Raw genomic sequence first — 23,572 nt, forward strand, 5'->3', positions numbered from 1 at the left:
TGCCCTCTATCGTCCCAGAAAGTCTCCCATTGCAAGAAGGAACTAAACATACATTCGATCTGCTGCACTCTGCAGAACTACCTAGGTTTTTTTAAATTTGGCTTTCAGCAGAGACACTTAAAGGAAACTCAAAAGCTTGACACACATTCATGAGGATAATATTCATCATACAATGGATTAGGAAAAGAAGGAATATACTTACTTTTGAAAGTGTTGCACTCGGGACTTGAACCTCCGACAAAATATAAAAAGTTAAATAACAAACCAGTCAAAAACTTAAATAGCGCCCTCTTGGGGTAACTAAACTCCATTGTTTGGCTCCAAAACGTAAAGTGGCTAAAGATTCTGTTTAGGTGAAAATGCGCCAGACTAAAACTGGAGAAGTTGTTTTTACTTCGCGATCGTGCACGATCGGAGATGAGCCATTTATTTAATATTTTGGTAATAAATAACTCCATCAGACAATCACAAAAATGGACCAAGGAAAGGAAGAAGTAGAGGACTTTGAGATCACGGACTATGATCTTCAAAATGAGTTTAACATCGACAGGCCAAGAAAACGAATGTCAAAGGCCCAAGCAATTTATGGTAAGTTGTTGAGCGCAAAGTAGCAACCTGGACCACGCAAAATGTGAACTTGCCCGGGCAAGTTTGAAACTTGCGCGCGTAACTTCGGGCAATTTCCCAACTTGCGCGGGTTAGAGTATTGTTGTTGTCAATCAATCAAAAAAGCTCAATTAGAAAGCAATAAAACCATCAGATCTGATTCAGATTTTGTAAATGGTTGTCGCTAGTTAAGTTAAAATTAAATTGCTAATTTATAAATGTTTACTTTTTTACCTGAAAATAGATAAAAGGAAAAGCAAAGACTCATTTCAATCGAAGAGAAGCAACCCCCCCCCCCGTCCAGTTTCTGTTCTTCAACATTTCGAAAAACAGAGTAACAGCGCCCCAATTACTTGGTCCACCTGTCCCCTACCTAACAATTATGACTGCTTTATGTTCTGACACACCTACGTCACGTACGTTCAACCCTGTTTTCTGATTAACCCGTTCCTTGTGATTTTAAAATCCTTTTAGGGTTATTAAGGGTTGGTTTGACCATGGTTTGACTTTGATGCTCTGGTATGAATCTCTGGTCTGAGTTTGGACTCGAACCAGGATTCACAAAGGTGAAACTCGGTAAAGAAACTACTGATTGGACTACGTTATAATGAATTTATATTCTTTGTTGCTTTTTTTTCTAGGTGTTTGGGCTGACAGTGATGATGAAGAGGAGGAACGACAGGGGTTCGGCAACTCTAAGCGTCGAGGCAATAAAGAGATGAGTTTCATCAGCTCCGGGATCAAGGGAGAAGAGAAAACAAAAACACCAGAGGTTAATTTAGGATCATTTATCTACAGTTTAAATTATTCGCATGATATCCTCGTTGCCAAATATGGGAGAATTCAGCAGGGATGTAGGCCCAAATAACAATATTGTAATCAACGAGTCAGGCAGTTTAATCTTATCCACCAAGTTTAAAGATGTTGGATAGTTCAGGCATGATATACTTAAGCCTGATTAAATTTGTTTGCCATTAGAAAAATCGAAGAAAAAAAATTAAATAAATATCTGAAAATTTTCAGTTGCCATTAAAGGAACTTTCTGTTCTTCTTCAGATTGCTTTAAGACTCAAGAGCAACTCTTTAAGAGCAACAATCAAAATAATATTTTATATAATACATGTGTTTTCAATACTGCCATTAGTCAAATAATAACAAACTGCCTCTAATACACACTTGTTTTTGTTTTTTAAATATACTGCTTCTAATATACACTTGTTTTTGTTTTTTCAATATACTGCTTCTAATACACACTTGTCGTTGTCTTTTTTAAATAGAATGATGGAAATAAAGAAGAACAGGCCTCATCATCTATCTCCTATCAGCTTCCACTGCGCCCGGAGGGATCAACAAAGACTTCAAAGAGCAAGACCAATGCAGAACGAGCGCATGCCACTCTTATGAAATCTGACAAAAATTTTGGCAATTGGCAGAAACACACGAATGGTATTGGAGAGAAACTTCTTCTTCAGGTAATAGGGGAGATAAATATTCAAATCAGGTCCTCACACGGGGGTCCAATAATAATGGTTGCTTAAGGACACAATTGTCAAGGCTGGGATTCTAAATCCACATTCTGCTGATCAGAATCACCGGAGCTCGGGTCCGGTACGCCTGACCGCTCAACAGGAACTAACCATCACAACTATTCACAGCCTAAAATATTACAGCCTTATTGTACTATTTTGTGTTTTTTCCTGTAAACACAAATAGTATGGCAGGCCTCAAATAACCCACCCTGTGCTTTTGCTGTGGTGCGCTAAAGGTTCGATTACATTTTCCCCCATAGAAGTGCCCGTTACCACAGGAAAATTGCTGTGCTCCTTCAAGAGAGAAGTTCAAAGCCTGATGTTGCACAATTATTCAACATAATTTTTGACAACATTTATTTGTGATTTTGTTCTATATAGATGGGTTACATCCCAGGCAAGGGTCTCGGTAAAGCCAACCAGGGTATTGTACGCCCTGTGGAGGCCACCAAGCATAAAGGCAAAGGGGCAGTCGGTGCCAACGCAGGATCCCAGTTTGTGGGGCGACGCGGCGGCCGGGAACCTGAGACGGTGGATTCAGAGGAGGAAGAAGACACCCAGTTCAGGGAGGAGCTTGCGAGATGGAAAAGGGGCGGAGAGGTAAAGAATAGTTTGTGGTAATTCCAAGCGAGGGAAGTTTGTTGAGGATGGGGATCTTTGTTGTAGAGAATGATATGTCCATGCAAGGCCAAAAGTCAAGAGAAACTTGTTTGAGTTGCTGGCTTTGACTACAGCTATGGCTAGGTGGCCATACCTAGGCCCAATTTCTTAAAGCTTGCCAGCATACAAATTTGCTAAGCACAGACAAATCTTGCTAAACAGAGACTTGTTACCAGCCCAAAATTCCGAAAAAGTTTACATTGTCACAACTCCATAACTTTTTGGCTTAGCAAGGAAATTCGTTATGCACTATTTGTTTGTAATGATACGCATGCATTAAGCTTACCATGCATTCATCCTTACGGACTGTGAAGAGGGTAACCCTGTTGCAGCCCCAGGAGAAGGTGGCAACATACCCCTGGTGGCCGTTGATTTGTGTTCGTAGCCCAAATCGATTAAGTGTAGTCCTCGCCTTGAAGTGGCCATCGACCTTGTGATGTACAGTGCAAGGCAATCTCTGATTGAAACAAAACAAAATTATGATTGAAATATGAATTTGAAGGTCAACCATAGCTCTAAGTCAAACTGACCTCTGGCCTATTTCATATCACCATCATCATAGTAACTGCCATGCTTGTGAAAAGTCTGATCTGGTCGACTCTTAACATCTCCTTTTTGTCAGGTCGTGAAGAAAAAAAGCAAGTATGTCTACCGCTCAGTGGAGGACGTGAAGAAATCCATCCACCAGAAGAAGAAGAAGAAGAACGGCGCCGCCGCAAGCAGCGTCAAAGTTATCGACATGACCGGGCCAGAGCAGCGCGTGATGTCCGGCTACAGCCACCTTGGAAATCAGCATAACAAACCCTTGGAGAGGTTGGAGGTCGAGGGTATCGAAGGTCATAAGTCAGGGTTCGAGATGCCGGAGCTGATGCACAATCTGGATCTACTGGTGGAGCTATCGGAACAGCAGATCATTCAACATGACAGACAGTAAGATGACACTCGCCTCCTAGGGCAATTTTAAATAGTAAAGATTTGGTATTTGTAGTGATGAGAAATTTCAGACTTCTGTTTAAAACATTTGGGGTTGAACAAAGTACAATTGACTGGAGATGGATTTGACCAACAACCTTCAGATTAATGTGATGAGCAGTTTCAGACCTTTATACAATCAAATTGGGGTTGAACGAAAAGAAATGACTAGATTTGGGATTTGAAAAAGACAAATTGGCTATTTGATGGGATTCGACCTCCAGATTAACTTGCCAGCGCTCTGCCACATGAGCTATCCAATCTAGCCTAATGTTGGCGGTCTCCCTATTTTGTCAATATCTTTGTTCGGGGTGCCAGTCGGAAGCCAGACAACCGTTAACTGCTGTGTACTCGGGGATCGCACTTTCAGTTCTTTTAACAATCAAAACTTTTCAAACAATGTTTTACCTGTCACTTAAATCTTGACCCACAGATTACATCATGAAGAAGACATGGTTGTCAATCTCCAGCATGAGCAGGGCAAGCTAAAAGCCGTGCTCAACCAAGAGGAGCGACAGATCTCACATCTGGAGAAGATCATGGTGGTCATAGAGAAGTGTGAAGAGAGAAGTAAACCGGGCAGCGATAATCCGCTGTCGTTAGCGGACTGCGAGGAAGTCTTTAAGACCCTGATGGACGGTTACCTGGACGAGTACAAGGCGTTTGAATTGTCGCAGCTTGCTACCATCATTCTGTTTCCTCTCGTAAGTCGGCCATATTTGATTCAACAAAATTCCATTTGGAGTACACAAAGAACTGTCCATGGCCTTTAGAAGCTACATAGATTGTTGTGGCCGAGCAGGTTAGAGCACCAGACTCAGTTCTGGTGGTAGAGTCATCATATCGGGTTCCAATCCCAGACTTGCTGACCCAAATTTCAAACGATTCTCTCTCCACCAGATTAAGAAGGAGTTAGCAACATGGGATGTGCTGAAGACCAGCGATAAGTACACAGAGCTGTTTAAGAAATGGAAGGATCTGCTGGACTCGGACGACAGTCGTTTCTTGCTGTCGACCGGCAAGACGATGACGATGTACGAGAGAATCATCTGGGAGATATGGATGCCGCAAATCAGACGAGCCATCACCAACTGGAACATGAGAGAGTGCGATCCCATTATTGGTGAGAATCGCTCTTGTTTATTTTTATCCATTTCGAAAGATTTTCACTTTTTCAGAAACCTCACTTGCAGAATTAGAAAAAAAAATTGTCAGATGGATCATGTCATCAGGGTGAGGGTTGCAGAAAATGTTGCTTAACAATTCTCTGCTAAGCAGAAAAAACCAGGATACCAGTCACAAATTGTACATGTGACAAGGTAGTTTGGCTGGTAACTTTATTCTGTAGCATAATATTAGCTACATTTTCATATAGTGCCCTGATTTTATAAAATTCGACCAATCAGAATCGGGAATCCAAGTTTGCTTGAAGATAATACTTCCACTCATGCTACATTTGACGCTGGTTACTTTTTCTTCCAGAGCTCATGGAAAACTGGCTTCCTCTGTTACCGAGCTGGCTGCTGAATAACATTCTTGATCAGCTGATCTACCCGAGACTCCAAGAGACAGTTGATGAGTGGAACCCTGTTACCGATGTCATTCCGATACATGCTTGGCTCCATCCATGGCTGCCGTTAATGGGTGAGTCTTATTGATCTCTAGTCACATATGGGTAAATTGTGCTGGTTGCCAAAGGCGCCCTTGCATGCCTGCTTCTCAAAGGCGCCCTTGCATGCCTGCTTCTCAAAGGCGCCCTTGCATGCCTGCTTCTCAAAGGCGCCCTTGCATGCCTGCTTCTCAAAGGCGCCCTTGCATGCCTGCTTCTCGCACGCGTTGTGGCTGTGTCCTTCATTTTCAGCCTCTCAACTGCAAGCAAGGATGATTAGCCTCCCAAATTATTATTAAAATAGTTATTATTACTATTACTAAGCAGTTTATAGGATAGGTATGTATTTCACCTCCCCTCATTAATTTTCTTTTTTCACAGGTGACAAACTTGAGCCTCTGTACATCCCGATCCGACAGAAACTGGCAAGAGCTCTGAGTAATTGGCATCCCAGCGATAGCTCGGCAAAGACGATCCTCATGCCGTGGCGGCGTGTCTTCTCTCGAGGAACGTTAGACGCCTTCTTGATCAGGAACATCATTCCTAAACTAGTCGTCTGTCTCCAAGAGTTTGTCATCAACCCATACCAGCAGCATCTTGGTGAGTATGGTCACCGTGGTTAGACTGCATGAGTTGCAATCACAAGAATATGGGTTCCAATCCTGTCAAGCTAACCGCTGATTTCACAATGGTTAGAATAAGCCTTAGTTACTGAATCACAGTTTCTTGATTTGTGCACTTCATAATCATAGACATTAAACCAATGCTTGAATGAGAATGAGAGATTGGCTGTTGCTATCTTGGCATTTATATTCCCTCGCGGGATTTTGCAGAGAACCCATGATGGTAAGATCATCTAAACAAACAAACAAACAAACAAACAAACAAATAATATTCACTCACAGTGCCTGTTCGCAGGTTTATACAATTGGTCTGAACATTTCGACAAGCCTGCTCTGGTCATCTTCAGGGCCATATTTTATGGAGCTGCTTAAGCAGAAAATATTACCCCAACAATTTTCTGCTAAGCAGAAATGCGCAGGGTACCCTGGATCATCCTCTTAATTTGATTTGACCACAAATATTTGACTTAGCAATATAATTTTGTTGATGATTTCAGAACCGTACCAGTGGGTGGTAGATTGGGAGGAGCTCCTGCCCACCCCAACTTTAGCGAGTCTCTTTGAGAAACACTTCCTTCCCAAGTGGCTACAAGTCTTGTGTTCCTGGCTTGGGAATAATCCCAACTACGAGGAGGTCACCAAGTGGTATCTAGGCTGGAAGGGACTGATACCGGAGCGGATCCGAGACGAGGCAGCAGTCAAAGGTCAGATATTGTTCCTAACTATCAGAAAATAGTGAAACCACCGACTTCGCAAGAGCTTATTTTGTACTGCGGCCAAACACCAAACCATTTAATAGATGTTAAATTTGAATCGAAATAAAGATTAATTTTAGTTTTACCCATACACTGATGTGTGTAAGCACAGGCATTTTACTAGGATGAGATTCGAAACCACGACCTTTGACATTCACGAGCAAATTTCTTACTAACTATACCACCGAGATTTTCCGGTAGCTAGAGACAATTCAAATCCTTTATTTTAGCAGTGTCCTAAAACCACTGTTCTAAAAAAAAACTTACTTGGCAGTTTCAGATTACCAGCTAAAATTTCATGCAATGTATGTTTAGATGGATGGTTCCCTGCCAATTTATCAAATCATTTGTAATTTTGTGTGGATGCAGCGTACTTGAAGGATGCGCTGGACGTGATGAATCAAGCAGTCTCGGACTCGTACTCTGGCAGCGAGGACAGCATGGCGTACGTCAACAACTTACGCAAACAGCGAGAAGTGTCAGGTGGCGGCAGCAGATGGGAGGCCGAAGGATCGGTAAGTCGTTGCTTTCTGCTCAAGTGGGATATGAACCCGCCATTACTGGGATTTATTTTTGGGAACTACTTCTAAATAGAGCTGGACGACCAGCCACAGGAGCGCCACGGCAGCTCAGGGCTGTATACTCCCAAGGAATTTTATTGGCCCATCGACCAGGGCCCAATATAAAGCGCATCGATGCGTCGGTGTTAAATGCCCTGTATAAGAATTAGTTATTAGTAAATTTATGGTTACTGCACAATCAATGATGGCATGATTGACAGCTATGCTTGACGTTTTGTTAATTTTTTGCACAGCCTTCAAGACAGATGGGTGGTGCTCCCGTTATCACCGTGCCAACCAACTTCAGGGATCTTGTTGAGAAGAAGGTAAGTACTTGGGCTTCTTCAGGTCCCAAATTAAAACCAGACCCTAGTGATTTTAGCACCTGGCCAGGAAACTTGTGACTGGACAAGTATGGCAGTTGTGTTTAAAAAGCACTCCACACAAATGATGTCCCTTTTGCTCAAAATTCGCAGCTGTCAGACAAACATTCCACCACTTTAAGTGATCAAGCGCCAATATCCATTACTGAGTGACGCTCAAGGCACATTCAGTATTTTCTTGCAAGATATTATGGAGCTATGTTTTTGAAGTACGAGACCTATTCCTTTACATTCCTTAACACCGGTAACCAATGCTAGAAGTTGAACAAATCTCTTTCAATCTTTCTTTCAGGCTGTTGAGCATAACCTCCTGTTTGTGCCGACAAACCGAAGACACGAAGGCAAGAATGTTTACATGCTTGGTCCATTAAGTATCTACATAGAGAGAGCGGTTGTGTATGTTCAGCAGGGACATGTTTGGACGCCAATGGGGCTACAAACGGCAATCGAACTTGCTCTGAATATGAGCTAGCATTAAGACTACAACAGTGACGGACATGTATAGACAGCCATGGTGTTACAAACAGCGATTGAACTTGCTCTGAATATGAGCTAGCACTAGACTACAACAGGGAGGTGTATGGACACCAATGGGGCTACAAACGACCATTGAACTTGCGCTAAATACGAGCTAGCATTAAGATTAGAATACTCACGGACATGTATAGACAACCATGATGTTACAAACAGCAACTGAACTTGCTATGAATGTAAGCTAGCACCAACACTTCCAATAGTCACAAACAGTAGTTGAATTTCTGCTAAATATGAGCTAGCATTAAGACTACAACAGTGACGGACATGTATAGACAACCATGGTTCATAATTCTAATTCTTCTAAACAGCGATTGACCTTGCTCTGAATATGAGCTAGCACTAGACTACAATAGTCACGTACAACAGGGAGGTGTATGGACACCAATGGGGCTACAAACAGTGATTGGAATTTGAATTTGTGCTAAATATGAGCCAGCACTAATACTACAATAGTCACATACATCAGGGAGAATTTGAGCTAGCACGTGAACTGCAATAGTCACGCGTCTACATCAAAGATTCAGTCACTCATCGACCACAGCACAAGAGTAAACTGGTCCTGTACAAAATTCTCGTGTATAGACCAGTCCATTTTAATTTTCAGGGCCAATTGTGTTGCTCTGCTTTCGTCGAACCGTGCCTAGTAACGTGGAGTATGCACTCGCCTAAGCAAAGATTCTCTGCCGACCCATAAAATACTTGTCATGCTGGCGCTTTGTAAAGTTACATCGATCGAGGACGTCTATTATTCGTACACTGGTAGTCATTTTCATGTCATTTAAGCTTTTTCATACCAGGCACTGTACAACACACAATTTATAGTTACAAACTCGACAACATCGGGCAAATTATACTCCATGAAAATGTATATACATGTACTTGTGTATTTTTGGTATTTGTGTTTATAGATTTTGTACAAATTAAACTCATTGGAAAATGAATCATCTCAGAAAGAAGGTTTTCTGTTTGTTTATAGTGTTATGTTTATTCTCTCATCGATTTTCATCAAATAGACTGTACAAGTCCTGCACGTATTCAACCATTGGGACCCATTAAAATGCGAAAGTTTGTATCCTTATCAAATAATAATTCACAAGGGAAACTGACGGGGTAAATTTTAAATGATTAAAGTTTTTCTTTGTAAACCCAAAATCAGTTTGTTTCCTCCTCGTATTAAAAGCTACCTACGCGAGACGTAATTCGTCCCAAAAATGTTTGAATCTGCAGGGGACTTGCACAGTCTATTACAGAATTGTAAATTCTATACATATTATTAGCCAAACAATTATTTTGTTGTGTGGCACGAAAAACTTGAAAAAATGAAATAATAATTCATTCCTCACATGGTAGTATCATGGAGGTGGTAGTATAATCTGTGGCACTGGTGGCAAAATATGGGAGATTTCCAGACCATTTGGAGTAAGCTCCGATAGCAAAAAATATAATATTCAACTTCAAACTTGATTGATGTCAGAAGTCAGATTAAAGTAGGGGTAATATTTGGCCTTGTAGCTTGTAAAAAATTATAATGTTCAGCAAATCTTAGCCAAATTGTGATGATCAGTCAGAAGTGTATATTTGCACCAACATGGCTGGGTTTTCTTCCTATTTCAATTTTTGTATTGATACACTGCTTGATGAGTCTAGGTACCCTCGCCTAGCCTGGCTCTCTTCATATTTCCATTCTTGTATTGATATACTGCTTGATGAGTCTAGGTACCCTAGCCTGGGTCTCTAGGTACCTGGCTCTTTTCCCATCGCCTTTCTTGTATTGATACACTGCTTGATGAGTCTAGATGCCCTCGCCTAGCCTGACTCTTTCCTTATTCATTTTTTGTATTGATACACTGCTTGATGAGTCTAGGTACCCTCGATTAGCCTGGCTCTCTATTTACCCTCGCCTAGCCTGGGTCTCTTCCCCAACTGATATGTTGGTCTCATCTGCTGGATTCGTCTTTTCTTGGATTCTTTTTTGTTCTGGTGCTTTTTCTCTTTGCGCTTGGCTGCCTGGACAGGGTCTGCGACAGCCTGCAGAAAATTAATCGAAAAAAAGGAAATATATCAAACCTCTTTTAAGTATCCTGAATGAATATGCAAAATACGCGCATTGATTTAACATTTTATTCAACTCAGCTTTGCCTCATTGATTAGAACATTTCATCTTTTAAAACTATTCTCGCCATTGCACTCATGGATATTCATTATTTTTAAACGAAATGACGTTTTTACCTGTAACGCTCTCTTCTGTTTCCGCTCAATCCTGGCTTTTGTGATGTCTCGTTGGACGTCTGCGTAGGCGTGAGAGAAGGTTTCCAGTCCCACTAGGCTCTTGATCAGGTCCAGTGCCTCCTGGCATAGTGTTCTTAAATCGTTATCTAACGGGATCAAACGACAGAAGGCATTATTATAACTATTATTATTAATTATTCTGCCAATTCAATGATACAAGACGACACAAAATAAAAATACTTCCAGATGGGCTAGGAGAAACTAACGCAAAGTAATTACTGTGGTCCAAAGACCTGCCTCCCCACATCCGGTTGTAAACAAGTAGAGGAATAAAATATAATTAACGATTTATGGGGTTTTTTTTAAGATAAGAAAATGAACTATAAATAGAAACATGTACATGTATATCAAAGGTTAAAAATATTAATGCATGAAATATGCGAGAATAAAACCAGTTTTTAAGAGTGTAAAAAAGGGGAAAGGTTTATATCCCCTTGTGTGAATTCGCAGAGTTCCCTTGAAGGGAAGCTCATCTAAACAAACAAACAAGCAACCAAATACCTTCGTGCGACTTTGTGTCACTAATCTCTCGGCACATTGGTTTTAAGATCTGTTTAAGATGAGGCTTCAACCTCTCTCCTCCAACATCCACTGAGATTGCCGCCAGCCACTTGATGACGCAATTCCTCTTCAATGTCTTCTTGGGACTCTTGGCGGCCTCCGACGACGCGATCCGACACATCTTCCTAATCATCCAACTCAGATTAGACACAAAATGCGTCGTCTCAAGCGTTCTCTTGTTGGTGGTGCTGCCCTCTTGTGTTTGAGGGAGGTCATCAGTGACCTCTTCTTCATCGTCGTCAAGATTTTCATCTCCAGTATCCGGTATAAGACCTTCATCTGGGTTTAAGTGACGAACGACCTTCCCGACAAAGACCAGATTTCTTACAACCTTTAAGCAAAGAGACCAAAACACTATTAAAGGGAAGGTACGTTTGGCAATCATGCTTAAAATGAATGGCAATAAAACCTTTTGGTTAGCAGCCTACATTAATGCTTTCGATAGAATAGAGAAATTTTTAGAAACATTTCACTTCAAAGTCATGTGGTTTTGTAAAAAGATATAATTTGTTATGGCCCCAAATTAGAATCTGAGGAACGCTTCTCAGATTGTGGTTTCCTGTTAGGGATTATTCTTCCTGCGTAGATATATTCACGCCGGATTTTTGGCAATATCTCAAAAACGGGACCACCCTTTGAAGTGAAATTTTTACATTTTAGCTTTATTGTATACATGTATACCCACATTTATATAGAGTTACAACAATCAAACGACTCCAAAAACCAAAGGGTGAACTTTGCCTTTAAAGACAAAGTACACAATCACCAATTATAGCCCCCCAACAAACTTTATTGATCAAAATATACAAAATATTCCTGACCTGATCACTGAGTTTCTTGTCAATAAAATGAGATTGCAGTTGGGAGCAGAAGATACAGACTAAATCCCGTATGACGTCCGGTCCGTGGTTGAACGGGTACTCCTGCCCCTCTTCTCTGACTCCGCCCCCGCCCCTCTCCTCTTCCCCAACCTCCACAGCCTTCCGCTTTCTCTTCGGGTTGGCTCCGACCCTCTTCTCATTAGGATCAGTCTGGGTACAAGACTTCTTTAGCAAGGCTTTGGCCAAGCTGTCTGGTTGTTTGGAGGCAAACAGTTCGCCAAAGAGTTGGGCCGAAACAAGACGCACCCAGGTGTGGGGATGAAGGAGATGAGTCTGGATAGATTCTTAATAGGGGGACAAAAATTATAACAAAATTAATCAGGACCACAAGTTTATGATTTGTTAATCTTGACAATTACTTCATTAAATAATAATATTAATACTAATGAAAACTTATAAAGCGCACAAATCCATCAAAGTGCTCATGACGCTTAATACAAACCATAACGTATACATGCACAATAACAAAAACTAACAAGAAAAGCCTAAGCTAAGCCTTGCGCTAGCCGTTTTAGCGAAGATACCTAGTAACGTGGAGTACGCACGCACACAAGCCAAACTTAACCCGTGAAATACGCTTGACATAAGCACGGAATTCCCTGCTTCCGTAAGCGCAGATCCTTTGCTTACGGTAATCATGGCCATGAATTTGGCCCAGTTGATCAATCTGGGAACTTACCCCAGATTGCGTTCATGGTTTGGGTGTGAACTCTGCTGCCGATGAGCGAGCAACACTTGAACATCTTAGCGAGTGCCGAGAGTAGATTGAACAACATGTGATCGCTGTGTCTCTCCTCCATCGATACCTCATCCTCAATCTCCTCGGGCGACTCCTTAAGAAACAAAAAATGAAATCACATCATTTACTATAAACAATAATAATAATAATAATAATAATAATAATAATAATAAAGACATTTGTTAAGTGCCTAATGCAAAACCTCTATTAAAGTGCATTATAAAGAGAATAATCAAATATACAATGAGTGAAAGATACAATTACAAATAAGCAGATTACAAATAAGCAGCTTCAAACAAATGAGTTTTTAACAGAGATTTAAAACAGTGTAAAGAACTAGGCCTGGCGAATATGCAAAGGAAGACTATTCCAAAGAAATAAACCTTCCTACTCTTTTGACTAATATTAATAATAATAACTTATCACCTATATATTTACTCTACTGCACATTACAATAAAAAAAATTAAATGCAGAGAAAAAGAAAGACGTTAGAGAAATTAATTTATACAAGGTGTTTAAAAATAGTTATACGATTGTAGAATCAGAAATAATTAGAGTAAACCGATAAAAAGTACAATAATGCACATTGGTAAATAAATTGAAATACACGCCAAGAGTAATTAAAATACAGAGGAAGGAAAGAGAACCAGCTGGAGCCTGAAGGAATGCCAGAAACAAATAAAGATCCTGTCAACAAGCTCTCCTTTCAAGCTGGTTTTTAAAAAGGTGCACACAAATATTTGCAAGAAAAACGCACAAATACAATACTTCAAAAGTTAGGGGGGAAGGAAAACACTTGAAAGAGAACCAGCTGGAGCCCAAAGGATTGCCTTAAGAAAGAAAACAAAGGTCCTCCTCTCCAGCTGGTCAGAACAACAATGAGTCATATATAATGAAGCAATTAAAAAATAATCAATATAACATCAATGGTGTCGTTTGTTTATCATACAAAACAAGGGTAAATAAATTTGAATGGTTAAACAGTAGGTGGGTAAAAATCTAACAAAATCATTATACAAACATTTTGAATATTCTAAATGCCAAGACCACACCAGGGCCCACTTTCATAGAGCTGCTTGAGCACAAAAAGTAGCTAAGCACAAATAACTATGCTTACTAGAACAAGCTTACCAGCCAAAATACCATGTCACATATACAACACATGGCTGGTATTATGTTCTTTTTTGCTAAGCAAAAAAATTTTTAAGCATTGTTTGCTTGCTTAAGCAGGTCTATGAAATTTGGCCCAGCTCTTTTCAGAGCCAACACTTGTCCCGAACAAGAGTTTACAAATGGTTGTGTTACCAGTAACAGTTAATTTTTAATCTTATCTGCACTCTTATCATCGACTACTTTAGTTTTACCTTTTTCGAAGTCTCCGGTCGGATAAGCTCAACAATCTGCGGTAGCACAGTGTCCAACCGACGCTGGAACCCTTCCTCCTCTGCCTCGACGAAGATCCCACACAGTTGGGATGCTAGACGTTGATGGGATGGTTTCTTGTCTTGAAGCCAGTGCGTTGTCATGGCGAACAGCTCATCTCTCTTGTCGATTCGTATCTGGGGAAGGAGGAGCAATAATGGTTAAGTGTCTTGCTCTAAGTATCAAGACCGGGACCGGAACCCACACTCCGACAGCACCAGAACTTGAACTGCTCAGACACAACATTCTGGTTTTCATGTAAGATTTTGAGTGTAAAGCTGTTTCCATGTTATTTTCTTATGCCATTTTATTGATATGGCCCTCAAACAGGCTGGTCCAGGAGTGAGCGCAATATAAGTTCAATAAATTATTAATAAATTATTATTATTATAAATAACCAATGAACTATGTGAACTATGAGACACTGAATGCTTCAGTTTACCTTCTGAAGTAAAGACTTGATGGCCAGAGCAGTCAGCTTACGGCACTTAGCAGATTCATCATTGATGAGCCTTGTCGCCATGGGAATGAAAAACATCCCGGCGTATTGCTCCAAGGTTTTCTTTAAAAAAAGGTGGGGGGAAAAAAGAGAGAACAAAAAGTAAGTACATCGCTGTGTTAATACATTGTTATTGGACTCTGACAGCAAAAATAAAATGAAATAAAATATCCAAGTAAATGTAAGGGGAACCAAGGAAAGTGTTCTCACCTGCGGGAAACTTGAGAAGATCGTTGCCAACATCTCGAGGGTCGACTCACGACCCGTCTGGAGCTCAAAATTCAGCTGGCTGACAAAGAACTCAATGTGACCTCTGACTTTTTTACCCAGTGGATAGTCAAGGAGAAAGCTCATAATAACCTGTAAAAAGTAGGAGGCAAACGGTAATATGATTTTTCTATTTTTTTTTTTTAATGAGAGAACACCTTATATCACAAGGCCACGAACAGCCACTTCACGGCGAGGTATACACTTGACTGTCACCAGGGGAACGTTGCCACCTACTCCTGGGGCTGATACAAGGTTATTCCTCTCACAGTCCATAAGGATGAGTTCGGCGCTTGAACAGTAAGGGTGATCGTAAGCGCAGAAATCGGCGGTAAGAAGAGCCATGAAATTGGGCCCTGCTGTTTATCTACTGCAGCGAAGTAGATTAGGAAAGACTCAAAGTGGCAGACGTAATTCTGAGGACACAAACAGAAAGTCTTTCTGCTCGGAGTGTAAAGGATGTCTTGATTGCCCTACTAACCTGTCTGCACTGGAGCCTGACGGATGAACTCCCTGATGTGATGGACAGCTGAGCGACCTTCTTCATGACGTCGTGCATCTCTGGAACAATCAACTTCCTGGACATAATAGCCTGGTAAACAAACACACAAATAAATTAATTAACGATTGTTAATTACTTGTGGCCTGGTTCACATCCCTACCAGATTCATCAGAGGGAGATCTTAGTTTCACATTAATTTTCTACTGCTCCTTTTTGTTTAGCAGAAAATTGCTACTTGCATCAGCAGCTCTATGAAGTTAAGCCCTGGACTTAATTTTTTAGAGCTGCTTGAGCACAAAAAAGTAGCTAAGCACAAAAGCAAATTATGTTACCAGGCAGGTGTACCATTTGTGACAGGTATTCCATTCATTTCTGCTTAGAAGAAAATTGTTAAGCAATGCTTTCTGTTTGAGCAGCTCTGTAAAATTTGGCCCAGCATAAAGCCTGTAAGCACAAAAACTTGCTGAGCACAGAAAAAATATTAATTTGCAGAAACTGGTTACCAGCCAAAAGTCCATAACATTAACATTGTTGTGACTGGTGCCCCATCCATTTTTTGCTTAGCCAACAAATTTGCTAAGCAGTATTCTTTGCATAAGCAGCTCTATATTATTTGGCCCAGTTGGTGTAGTGGGCTGCCTGTTTTCCTGCTTACCTTGAGTAAGCCGAATGCAGTGGCTTGCCTGGTGTGATCATGCATGTCCTCCTCAGCGTAGGTCAGTAATACCTGTAGCTGCTTCTCATCAATGGTATGCTGCTTAACGTCACGGACTAGCACGGTTACAGCCTACCGAGAAAACAACAAACAACAAACAACAACATCACAACTAGTGTAAATAACAATTGCAAATGGTACTGTATGGAACTTCTCTTTTAACCAAGTAGCTTAGCACAAAATAGTTGTGCTTACCAGAATAAGGTTACCAGCCAAACTACAGGGTCACATGTACAATTTTTGGTGTCCTGCACACAACATTGAAAATATAAATGTCCACAGATTTGTATATAAGTTAGATATGTAAAAGATGGCCAGGCTGGGAAAACTTCCCTCGTTATATAAATGCTTTAAAATGATGTAGTTTTTGAGAAACGACTGTAAAATTTGTTTTGAACTAAAAGAGTAAAAAACCGGATGTCTAAAATATAGAAAATATACAAGGTTTTTCCCCCACTGGTTCTTGATAGTTTAACTGAGACAGCGTGGATTCATATGAAACACTAGATGACAATTTGGTGAATTTACCTTGAAGCAGCACACAACAATGTCAAAGTTGGCACCCTTGGCTGCTCCTGCAGTGGCGTACTCGTTGAGGATTTTAAAAAGCGTCTTTGTTAGTTTGACTGCGCTTTTATCGATAGAGGGCAGAGGATAGCGCAGCAGCCATTTGACGCAGCGGAGAGCGACAACCGTCACCTGATAACAGAAAGATAGTGACAAAATAAATAAGCAGGTTTTTAACTATTTATTTGGTGAGGTTTTGTGGTAGCACCATGTGTACATCTCTTTTAAGTAGTGGTGGTTTTGAAAAGAATCAATGGTTGACAACTCAACGGTTCAATCAGCTTGCTCTGATCGTTTTCAGGAGAATGCTGGAATCTGTTACTAAATACTGCCTTGTAGATTAACTGGGAGTTGGGCCTAGCTCGATGGTGCATGAAGACTGGCCGATGCACAGGATAAGCTGGGCTTAGCTCAGTGAAGCGTGTAGGCTGGAGCTGGAGGTGAAAACTAAACTGAAACTTACTGGGAGTGGGTAGAGAGTGTGTGCTCCATTTCCTTATCGATTGAATACATGTAAAATTAATTTGAACAAAGATCACTTGTTGCCATGTTTGTTCAAGCTGATCTTTTACAGTGTCTAAATTCAGGTACAGTCTGAAGTTTCTGATCCCTTAGTAGCAATATTCTAGGGCACCGTGTGTCTTTACCTTTGTGTACTTGGATGTGAGTGACTGTAGGAGAATTCCAACAAACGGATCCAACATCTGAAGGTGTTGTTGGTTGGAAGGCGACAACTTGGATCTCTTCAAGTTCATGTGCAGCAACTATTAGCAAAGACAACAATTGAGGTCAAAGGTCATGCTTAGGTAAACGTTTCTAAAGTTGACAACAGAGCCCACTGCCAAGCACAGGAAATTATTGCCTTACAGCAACAGGTTAGCAGCCAAAATTTACATTAAATGACTGTTGGCAGAAAATATTGCCAAACAGGATATACTGGACACAAATCGTACACACGACATGGTGGTTTGACTTGTAACCTTATTGTGGTAAGCATTATTTTGTTGTGCTTAGCTGCTTTTTGTGCTTAAGCATTTGTATTTCCTTGAAGTCTGAGACTCAAAGATCTGAGACTGAGACAAGGACAAAATCTGAGACAATTCAGCTTTATGTGAATGAGTTCTAAAATGTCTTTTTCACGTTTGGTAAAGTTTACTTTAAAAAAAAAAAGTGTTGCCCTCACCTGAAGTCCAAACTCAACGATGAGGTACATGTTGGTCTTGATGCTGACCTGTGGGGTCGTTCCGCCCTTCTTTGGGGCAGGGAGTAAGAGGTACGTACTCTCAGGGGCGGCTCTAGGGTCTGGTGGAGGCTTCACTTTGCCCTTTGACCTTTCCAGGGGTGTCATTAATGGGATGGTCTCGGTAGCCAGTCCATGGATAAAGATTAACATGGAGTCCACCGTAATCCCTGGATTATTGATCAGTCCCATGGTTACGTATTTCAGAACCTCGCTGGCCTTACGGACAACCTTGTGGCTGTGAGAGGTTTCTAGAATCTACATAGAAAGCAGACAAATCACAAATATATCAAACTATGGATAAGGCGCCTCCAGACCATACAATCAGAAGGAACAAAATTACATGAGAAAGTGCACTCATAAATTTCTATTGATACATTACATAATACAAATTTACAACATTTCAAATAACTTTGTTTGAGTGAAAGCAACATCTTTCCTACATTAATAACATTACAGATATTTTCGTGTGTCTTAATCAGGTCAATTAAAGATGAACTTTGAAAATAATTTCATAAGGATGTCCACCGTAAAGACAAATCTTGCTCAGCAGAAACAGGTTACCAGTCAAAATACAAAGTAACATATAACATTTGTGACTGGTCCCCCGCCAGTTTCCGCTTAGCAATAAAAGTTGCTAAGCAGCAATTTCTGCTTCACAGCTTAATGAAATTGACATCAAATATACTGACCTCTTTCAGTGGGAGAATAAGTCGGGTCAATGAACCCTGACCTATGACCTTAGCTACCATCTCATAGCAGTCGTAACCCTTGATGCTGCGGGCCTCCTCCAGCTTACCCACAATGCCCACTACTTCCTTTTCCTCGGCAACCACCCCAAAAAGTTCTTTGTTGAAAACCTATAAGAAAATGCATCATAATTTGTAGCGGACCCTCTTTAACGCATAATTTAGGTGTAAACAACAATATTTTCATAAATATTTCAAAACAAAATACAATGACAACAAGAAAAGAAACAAAGAAATAGAAAAATTTTGTTTGGCCAAATTATTCTTAAAAAACAAAGTAGAAAGTCCTTAGCTCATGATAGCATTTAGCAGTTGATTAAAATACAGGGGCAGATAGGGGAAATATAAGAAACATCAAAGATAGAAGAGCGCTGGTTCGGAAATCTCCGGCCAGGGAGTTCTGGGGACGCTTCTCTTGTGCAAGTGTCTACTATTACTCCTGGTAATTACCTCCACCATTGAGCTGATGCTAGCATCCAGGTTCCCTGGCTGTAGAGTCGGCATGGAGCTATAGAGGAGTGCATGGAGGGTGAAACTCAACACGTGAAGCTGCGATTAAAACAGACAGAAATTAGGTACGTTTTGAAAACTTTGCATCTGCTCCGGGATTATCAAAAACTTTTATGTTAGAGGGTAAATGCTATTTTCAGAGATAAGTTTCCTTAGAGAGAACCCCCTTCCTTTTTACCTGATAGCCTCTTGTTAAGGCATGTCTGAGTTCCTTCAGGATGAAAGAGAAGTACCCGACGCCGAGAGACGCCAGAATCTTCACCAACGTGTCCCGGCTGACGTCTCGGACATCCTTGGCTCTACTCTTCAGCATCTGACACACCTTGATCAAGACGTTGGGGAGGTTCTGGTGGAGGGTCTTCTTGGGCAGGGCCTGTAGGAGCTTGACCATGGCCAGGGCGATCGGGACTCGTAGAATCTCATCATCCTCTGCGACGGCAAAGCGAGCTTTCTTGTGATGCTCGTCGCTCTTAGCCTAAAGGAGTCAAAGAATCGTTTTCTGTTAAAGGGGGGATGGAATACCTTTAGTTATTACGCTAACAACTTACTTTGTAAGAAGCACTGCAGCTGTTGTTAATGTTTAACATCTTGAGAAATAATTTTCATCTAGGGAATGATTTCTTTTTAAGGGATCAAACAATTTTCAAGTTTATAACATTTGATGCCTGAAACATTTGCTTGTTTCAGATAAAACACGATTTCCTACTTTAATGATTGGTTCAATGTTATGGTGAAAACCTTGAGACTTAAAAGAAATTTATTACTCTTTCAAAGACCAATGATGTAATAAATATAGCCTCTGTTTAAGACCGAGTTACAACAAAAGACAAATCCCCCCCCCAAAAAAAAAAAAATTACTGTCAGTACCTTCTTTGTAAGAGTCTTGTGCAGTTTGGGCAGGATGCTAGCCACGATGATACGATGTATCTTGGTTGCCATGGTAACTTGGCCTCTTTGCTTGTCAACCTCCTTCTCGGTATCCTTCTCATCATCTTCATTGATATCACCTTCTTCAACCTCTTTCTCGTCATCTTCATCGTTGTTTTCATCATCGCTATCAGAGGAAGTTTTCGCTACTTCAGACTTCTTATTTTCTTTTCCGGTTTTATCTGAAACGTGTAACAAAAAGATTGAATTGATTATCAATGGCAAACTGCAGCCAAGGAATCTTAGCCGACCGCCTTCACTAGAGAGAAGACACTTTCCTCAAATCCTTAACTACAGACATGCAACTGCAGTTTAAGTAGGATTTGAAACTTTGCATGGTGGAAATACGATATTGTAAATGTTTGCCGTAACACCATGTACTGACTATCTCTAAATGGGTTAGGGTGGTTCTGAAAAGGGTGGTTCTCAACTCTGCAGTTTAAAAAAAACAAAAACATGAATAAATAAATAGATAAAAACCTTTTTCCGGCAGTGCAAGAATTTGTACTGTGTTTAAAAAAAAACTTGAAATCAGCTGATGCCTTGAATAGTCCTCTGGGGTTTTCCTCCCACGACTAAAACTGAACCTTCCTTCCTCGTCTTCTCTCCATTGAGTTAGTTCTTTGTTAGTAAAGTGATTTGTTTTTTTTAAAGAGTTCTTGGCTTAATGAAATTAGTTATACCTTCTGCTGAATTTTCTGACGGAGGTGGCTCATTCTTGGTGGATGTTTTTCCAACTTGTACATTTTCAACACCTTCGGAGAGTGACAGATCAAAATGAAACGAGTCCAAGACTGCGACAACCAACCTGGAAAAAAAACCCAAATTGTTTATTTCAAATCATCACTGGGTCGGAAAATAACAGAAACAGCATTGGAAGATAAAACGCAGATGTGTCATGGCCAAGCAGTCAAGCTCACTAGACTCAAGCTCTGGTGTTTCTGTTCAGCAGAGTGTGGGTTCGAATCCTGGTCTTGACACTTATTTGTGTTTTTAAGCAAGACACTTTTCAAGACATTCGTCCTTTGAATGGATGAAAAGCTGTAAGTCTGTGCGTCGTGTGATACAGGTAAAATAACCCACTAAAACATATCACTAAGAGAGGAGGTTTGCCCAGACGTTTTTGGCAGTGGCTGCTGAGTTTGTCGCGGTACCTTGATAACACTTACAAAGTGTTACTTAAAATGGGTCTCGTATTTTACAAAATTAAAAAAACTGTCCAGAATCAAACGATGATAAGCGCTTTGAGACGCCCGTAGATAAAGCACTATATAAAAAACTACGACAGTTTTGGTTTGATACGCCTTGAACACCCAGCAGGGTGGATATGTGTGCGCTACAAGTCTTTATTATTATTATTTTTATTGTCATATTCATATTTTTAATAAGATAGAGCACAATCAATTGGGAGTATCAAAGACTAAATGAAATACAATGCCGTGGCGGTTATAAAACTTAGGAATGACATTACCTGACGGCTGTCTTCTGTTGGTCGATGCTTTTTGTGACCAGCCGTAAATACTGCTGTAGCAACAGGTAATACCATCGCCAAGGCAACTGGCTAGCGACGGCTCCCACTGCGCCGATCGCCTCAATCACCAAGTTGGGATTCTTGGCCGAGATCACTGGATCAAAGATGATCGCCGTTGCCATTGGCAAGAGAAACTGATAGAGGGCGCTGTGTGTGAAATCGCCTTGTTTGGCGTGAAGTGCTAGAAGGCGCAATGCCCTCATGCGGCGATGGTGCTGTAAAGAGAAACAAATTACGCGTAAGAGTTCAGCATGAAGAGATTTTACATTGGCTCACTACCTTAAAACCTTTACTGGTATTTCAAGAACTGACAAATATTCATTCACTCAAAAATAAATTAACACATTTTAAAAATGTATTACTCACATCTGAAAAGAAAGAAAGTATGAGGATATTAAACAAAGATGTCACACAGTTTTAAGTAACCTACAGGGCAAGTTGAGAAGTGGTATTGAAAGTTTCTACAAACTATTACAATCTCAAACCTCAAAATTGTCAGTGACAACAAACAACGTAATCTACCACTCAATCTGATTGGTCAGCCGTTCTGAAAGACAGCTTTTTATTGGTTGGTTTGCGTCGGCCATGGCTTACCTGTATATGTCTGATATTCTCAAAGAAGTCTTTCTCGATGTCCTCATCGTGTAGGATTCCCATGCACTGGAACTGCGGATGATTCGGGAATAGTTTGACAATGTCCGACAGAAGTCCTATCATCTCGTGCCTGGAATTCTATGATTGATTAAAAGCAACAATTAATAATTATAAAAATAAAGCTTGGGGAAGAGGTTAAAACTCGGTGAGGCCTTGTTCTTGATTTTTTTACGAAAAACCCCTTAGAGGCACCATAGCGGCCACAAGCGGCTTGTGCCAAAATTCTAACTAGCAGTCACAAACGATCGCGAGGTTTAAACTACCCCCTAACACAAAAGAGGTCAAAGTAAAGGTCATTACCTAACATGAAATTTCCCAATGTATCATGAAATCATAAGTTTTAAATTTCTTCACACAAAACTAATTTTTATTTTTCTGTTGACGTTTTATTGACAAAAGAATAAACAATGATAGCAATATCAAGGCGTTTTGTGATGATTATACAGAAATTATACAGTGATTATACAAAACTTTTTAAACATGGCCACATGATGTCCTCTAAACTGATTAGGATGGATGAACTGTCACAGATATTTTTGAAGATTAAATAGAAACACACTGATACTGCTAATGAGCAAGTAAGTAGGACATCAAAGACCTCAACGCCTAGTATCTCCATCTTTGGATAACATTTTCCAGGAAACGGTTCTCACCTCTGATTTTAATCTCAGCGATTCTCTTATGGCTGGGGCGAGTCTGTGAGTGATGATATTGTCAAAGTTTGAATGCTCTCTATCAGGTTCCTCGGTTGCTAGCTTCGTCACCAGAGCCTTCAGGAAGTAGGAGGAGTTATCTCGCATCGACATGTCGTCAATCTAAGGCGGATTGAAATAAAAGTAAAGTCAAAGATTGGTTCTGATGTTAATGAATTACTGACTAATATAGGCAATGGTCATGTTTCCCGTCACAACTTCCTGTCGATAACCATTCTCCAAGGAACAGTTGAGGACAAGCGACAGAGAGGCTAGCAAAGGAAATCCTGGTCTGACAACATCCGAGACTGGACAGGCCAAAACATTGATGCTCTCTTACGCATGACAGAGGACAGAGAGCTCTGGCAATTCTTAACAGCAGAGGCATCCATCATGGTACCCCAATGACCAGCATGAGGGTCTCAAGATGAGTGTAGTGAGTGAAGACAAAATTATCAAGAACGTTATTTTTAAAGGAACGTCAAATCCATACACATTTAGTAAGGTGGCTGGCAGCGGGTAACAACTGCATCTCTGAACGCAGCATTCATGAGCAGACACTAACAATTTCCGAAACACGTTACAGCCGCAT

At 40.6% G+C, this 23,572-nt stretch overlaps 2 protein-coding genes across 3 annotated transcripts in view; one reads left to right on the forward strand and one right to left on the reverse strand.

Annotated features, from left to right (window-relative positions):
- The first annotated feature begins 217 nt into the window (after positions 1–217).
- LOC117291123 (tuftelin-interacting protein 11-like) lies at positions 218–9,892 on the forward strand. Of its 2 annotated transcripts, XM_033772657.1 has the most exons (14): positions 218–588; positions 1,248–1,378; positions 1,884–2,078; positions 2,517–2,735; positions 3,418–3,725; positions 4,201–4,471; positions 4,668–4,890; positions 5,250–5,411; positions 5,758–5,976; positions 6,497–6,703; positions 7,124–7,269; positions 7,569–7,640; positions 7,990–8,187; positions 8,226–9,892. In XM_033772657.1, the coding sequence occupies exons 1-13, from the start codon at positions 474–476 to the stop codon at positions 8,167–8,169; spliced, it is 2,448 nt and encodes an 815-aa protein (XP_033628548.1). In that variant the 5' UTR covers positions 218–473; the 3' UTR covers positions 8,170–8,187; positions 8,226–9,892. The 2 variants fall into 2 exon arrangements, with proteins under 2 accessions (XP_033628548.1, XP_033628549.1); XM_033772658.1 differs by having other exon boundaries at positions 1,248–1,373; positions 1,882–2,078; positions 7,990–9,892.
- A 102-nt stretch (positions 9,893–9,994) lies between these two features.
- The window catches only part of LOC117291122 (small subunit processome component 20 homolog), a 32,923-nt gene continuing 19,345 nt past the window's right edge, over positions 9,995–23,572 (reverse strand). The window contains exons 32-52 of the mRNA XM_033772656.1: positions 22,942–23,103; positions 22,229–22,366; positions 21,575–21,849; positions 20,787–20,911; positions 20,044–20,285; positions 19,355–19,651; positions 19,117–19,215; positions 18,610–18,777; positions 17,861–18,175; positions 17,325–17,441; positions 16,639–16,809; positions 16,051–16,182; positions 15,375–15,485; positions 14,837–14,986; positions 14,570–14,689; positions 14,070–14,264; positions 12,645–12,798; positions 11,906–12,249; positions 11,025–11,415; positions 10,464–10,609; positions 9,995–10,262 (exon numbers count right to left, since the gene is read on the reverse strand). Coding sequence (XP_033628547.1) covers positions 10,122–10,262; positions 10,464–10,609; positions 11,025–11,415; positions 11,906–12,249; positions 12,645–12,798; positions 14,070–14,264; positions 14,570–14,689; positions 14,837–14,986; positions 15,375–15,485; positions 16,051–16,182; positions 16,639–16,809; positions 17,325–17,441; positions 17,861–18,175; positions 18,610–18,777; positions 19,117–19,215; positions 19,355–19,651; positions 20,044–20,285; positions 20,787–20,911; positions 21,575–21,849; positions 22,229–22,366; positions 22,942–23,103 — 3,993 coding nt within the window. The 3' untranslated portion in view covers positions 9,995–10,121. The remainder of the gene's footprint in view (positions 10,263–10,463; positions 10,610–11,024; positions 11,416–11,905; positions 12,250–12,644; positions 12,799–14,069; positions 14,265–14,569; positions 14,690–14,836; positions 14,987–15,374; positions 15,486–16,050; positions 16,183–16,638; positions 16,810–17,324; positions 17,442–17,860; positions 18,176–18,609; positions 18,778–19,116; positions 19,216–19,354; positions 19,652–20,043; positions 20,286–20,786; positions 20,912–21,574; positions 21,850–22,228; positions 22,367–22,941; positions 23,104–23,572) is intronic.

The sequence above is a fragment of the Asterias rubens genome, chromosome 6 (genome assembly GCF_902459465.1).
Source record: "Asterias rubens chromosome 6, eAstRub1.3, whole genome shotgun sequence".
Taxonomy (NCBI): domain Eukaryota; kingdom Metazoa; phylum Echinodermata; class Asteroidea; order Forcipulatida; family Asteriidae; genus Asterias; species Asterias rubens.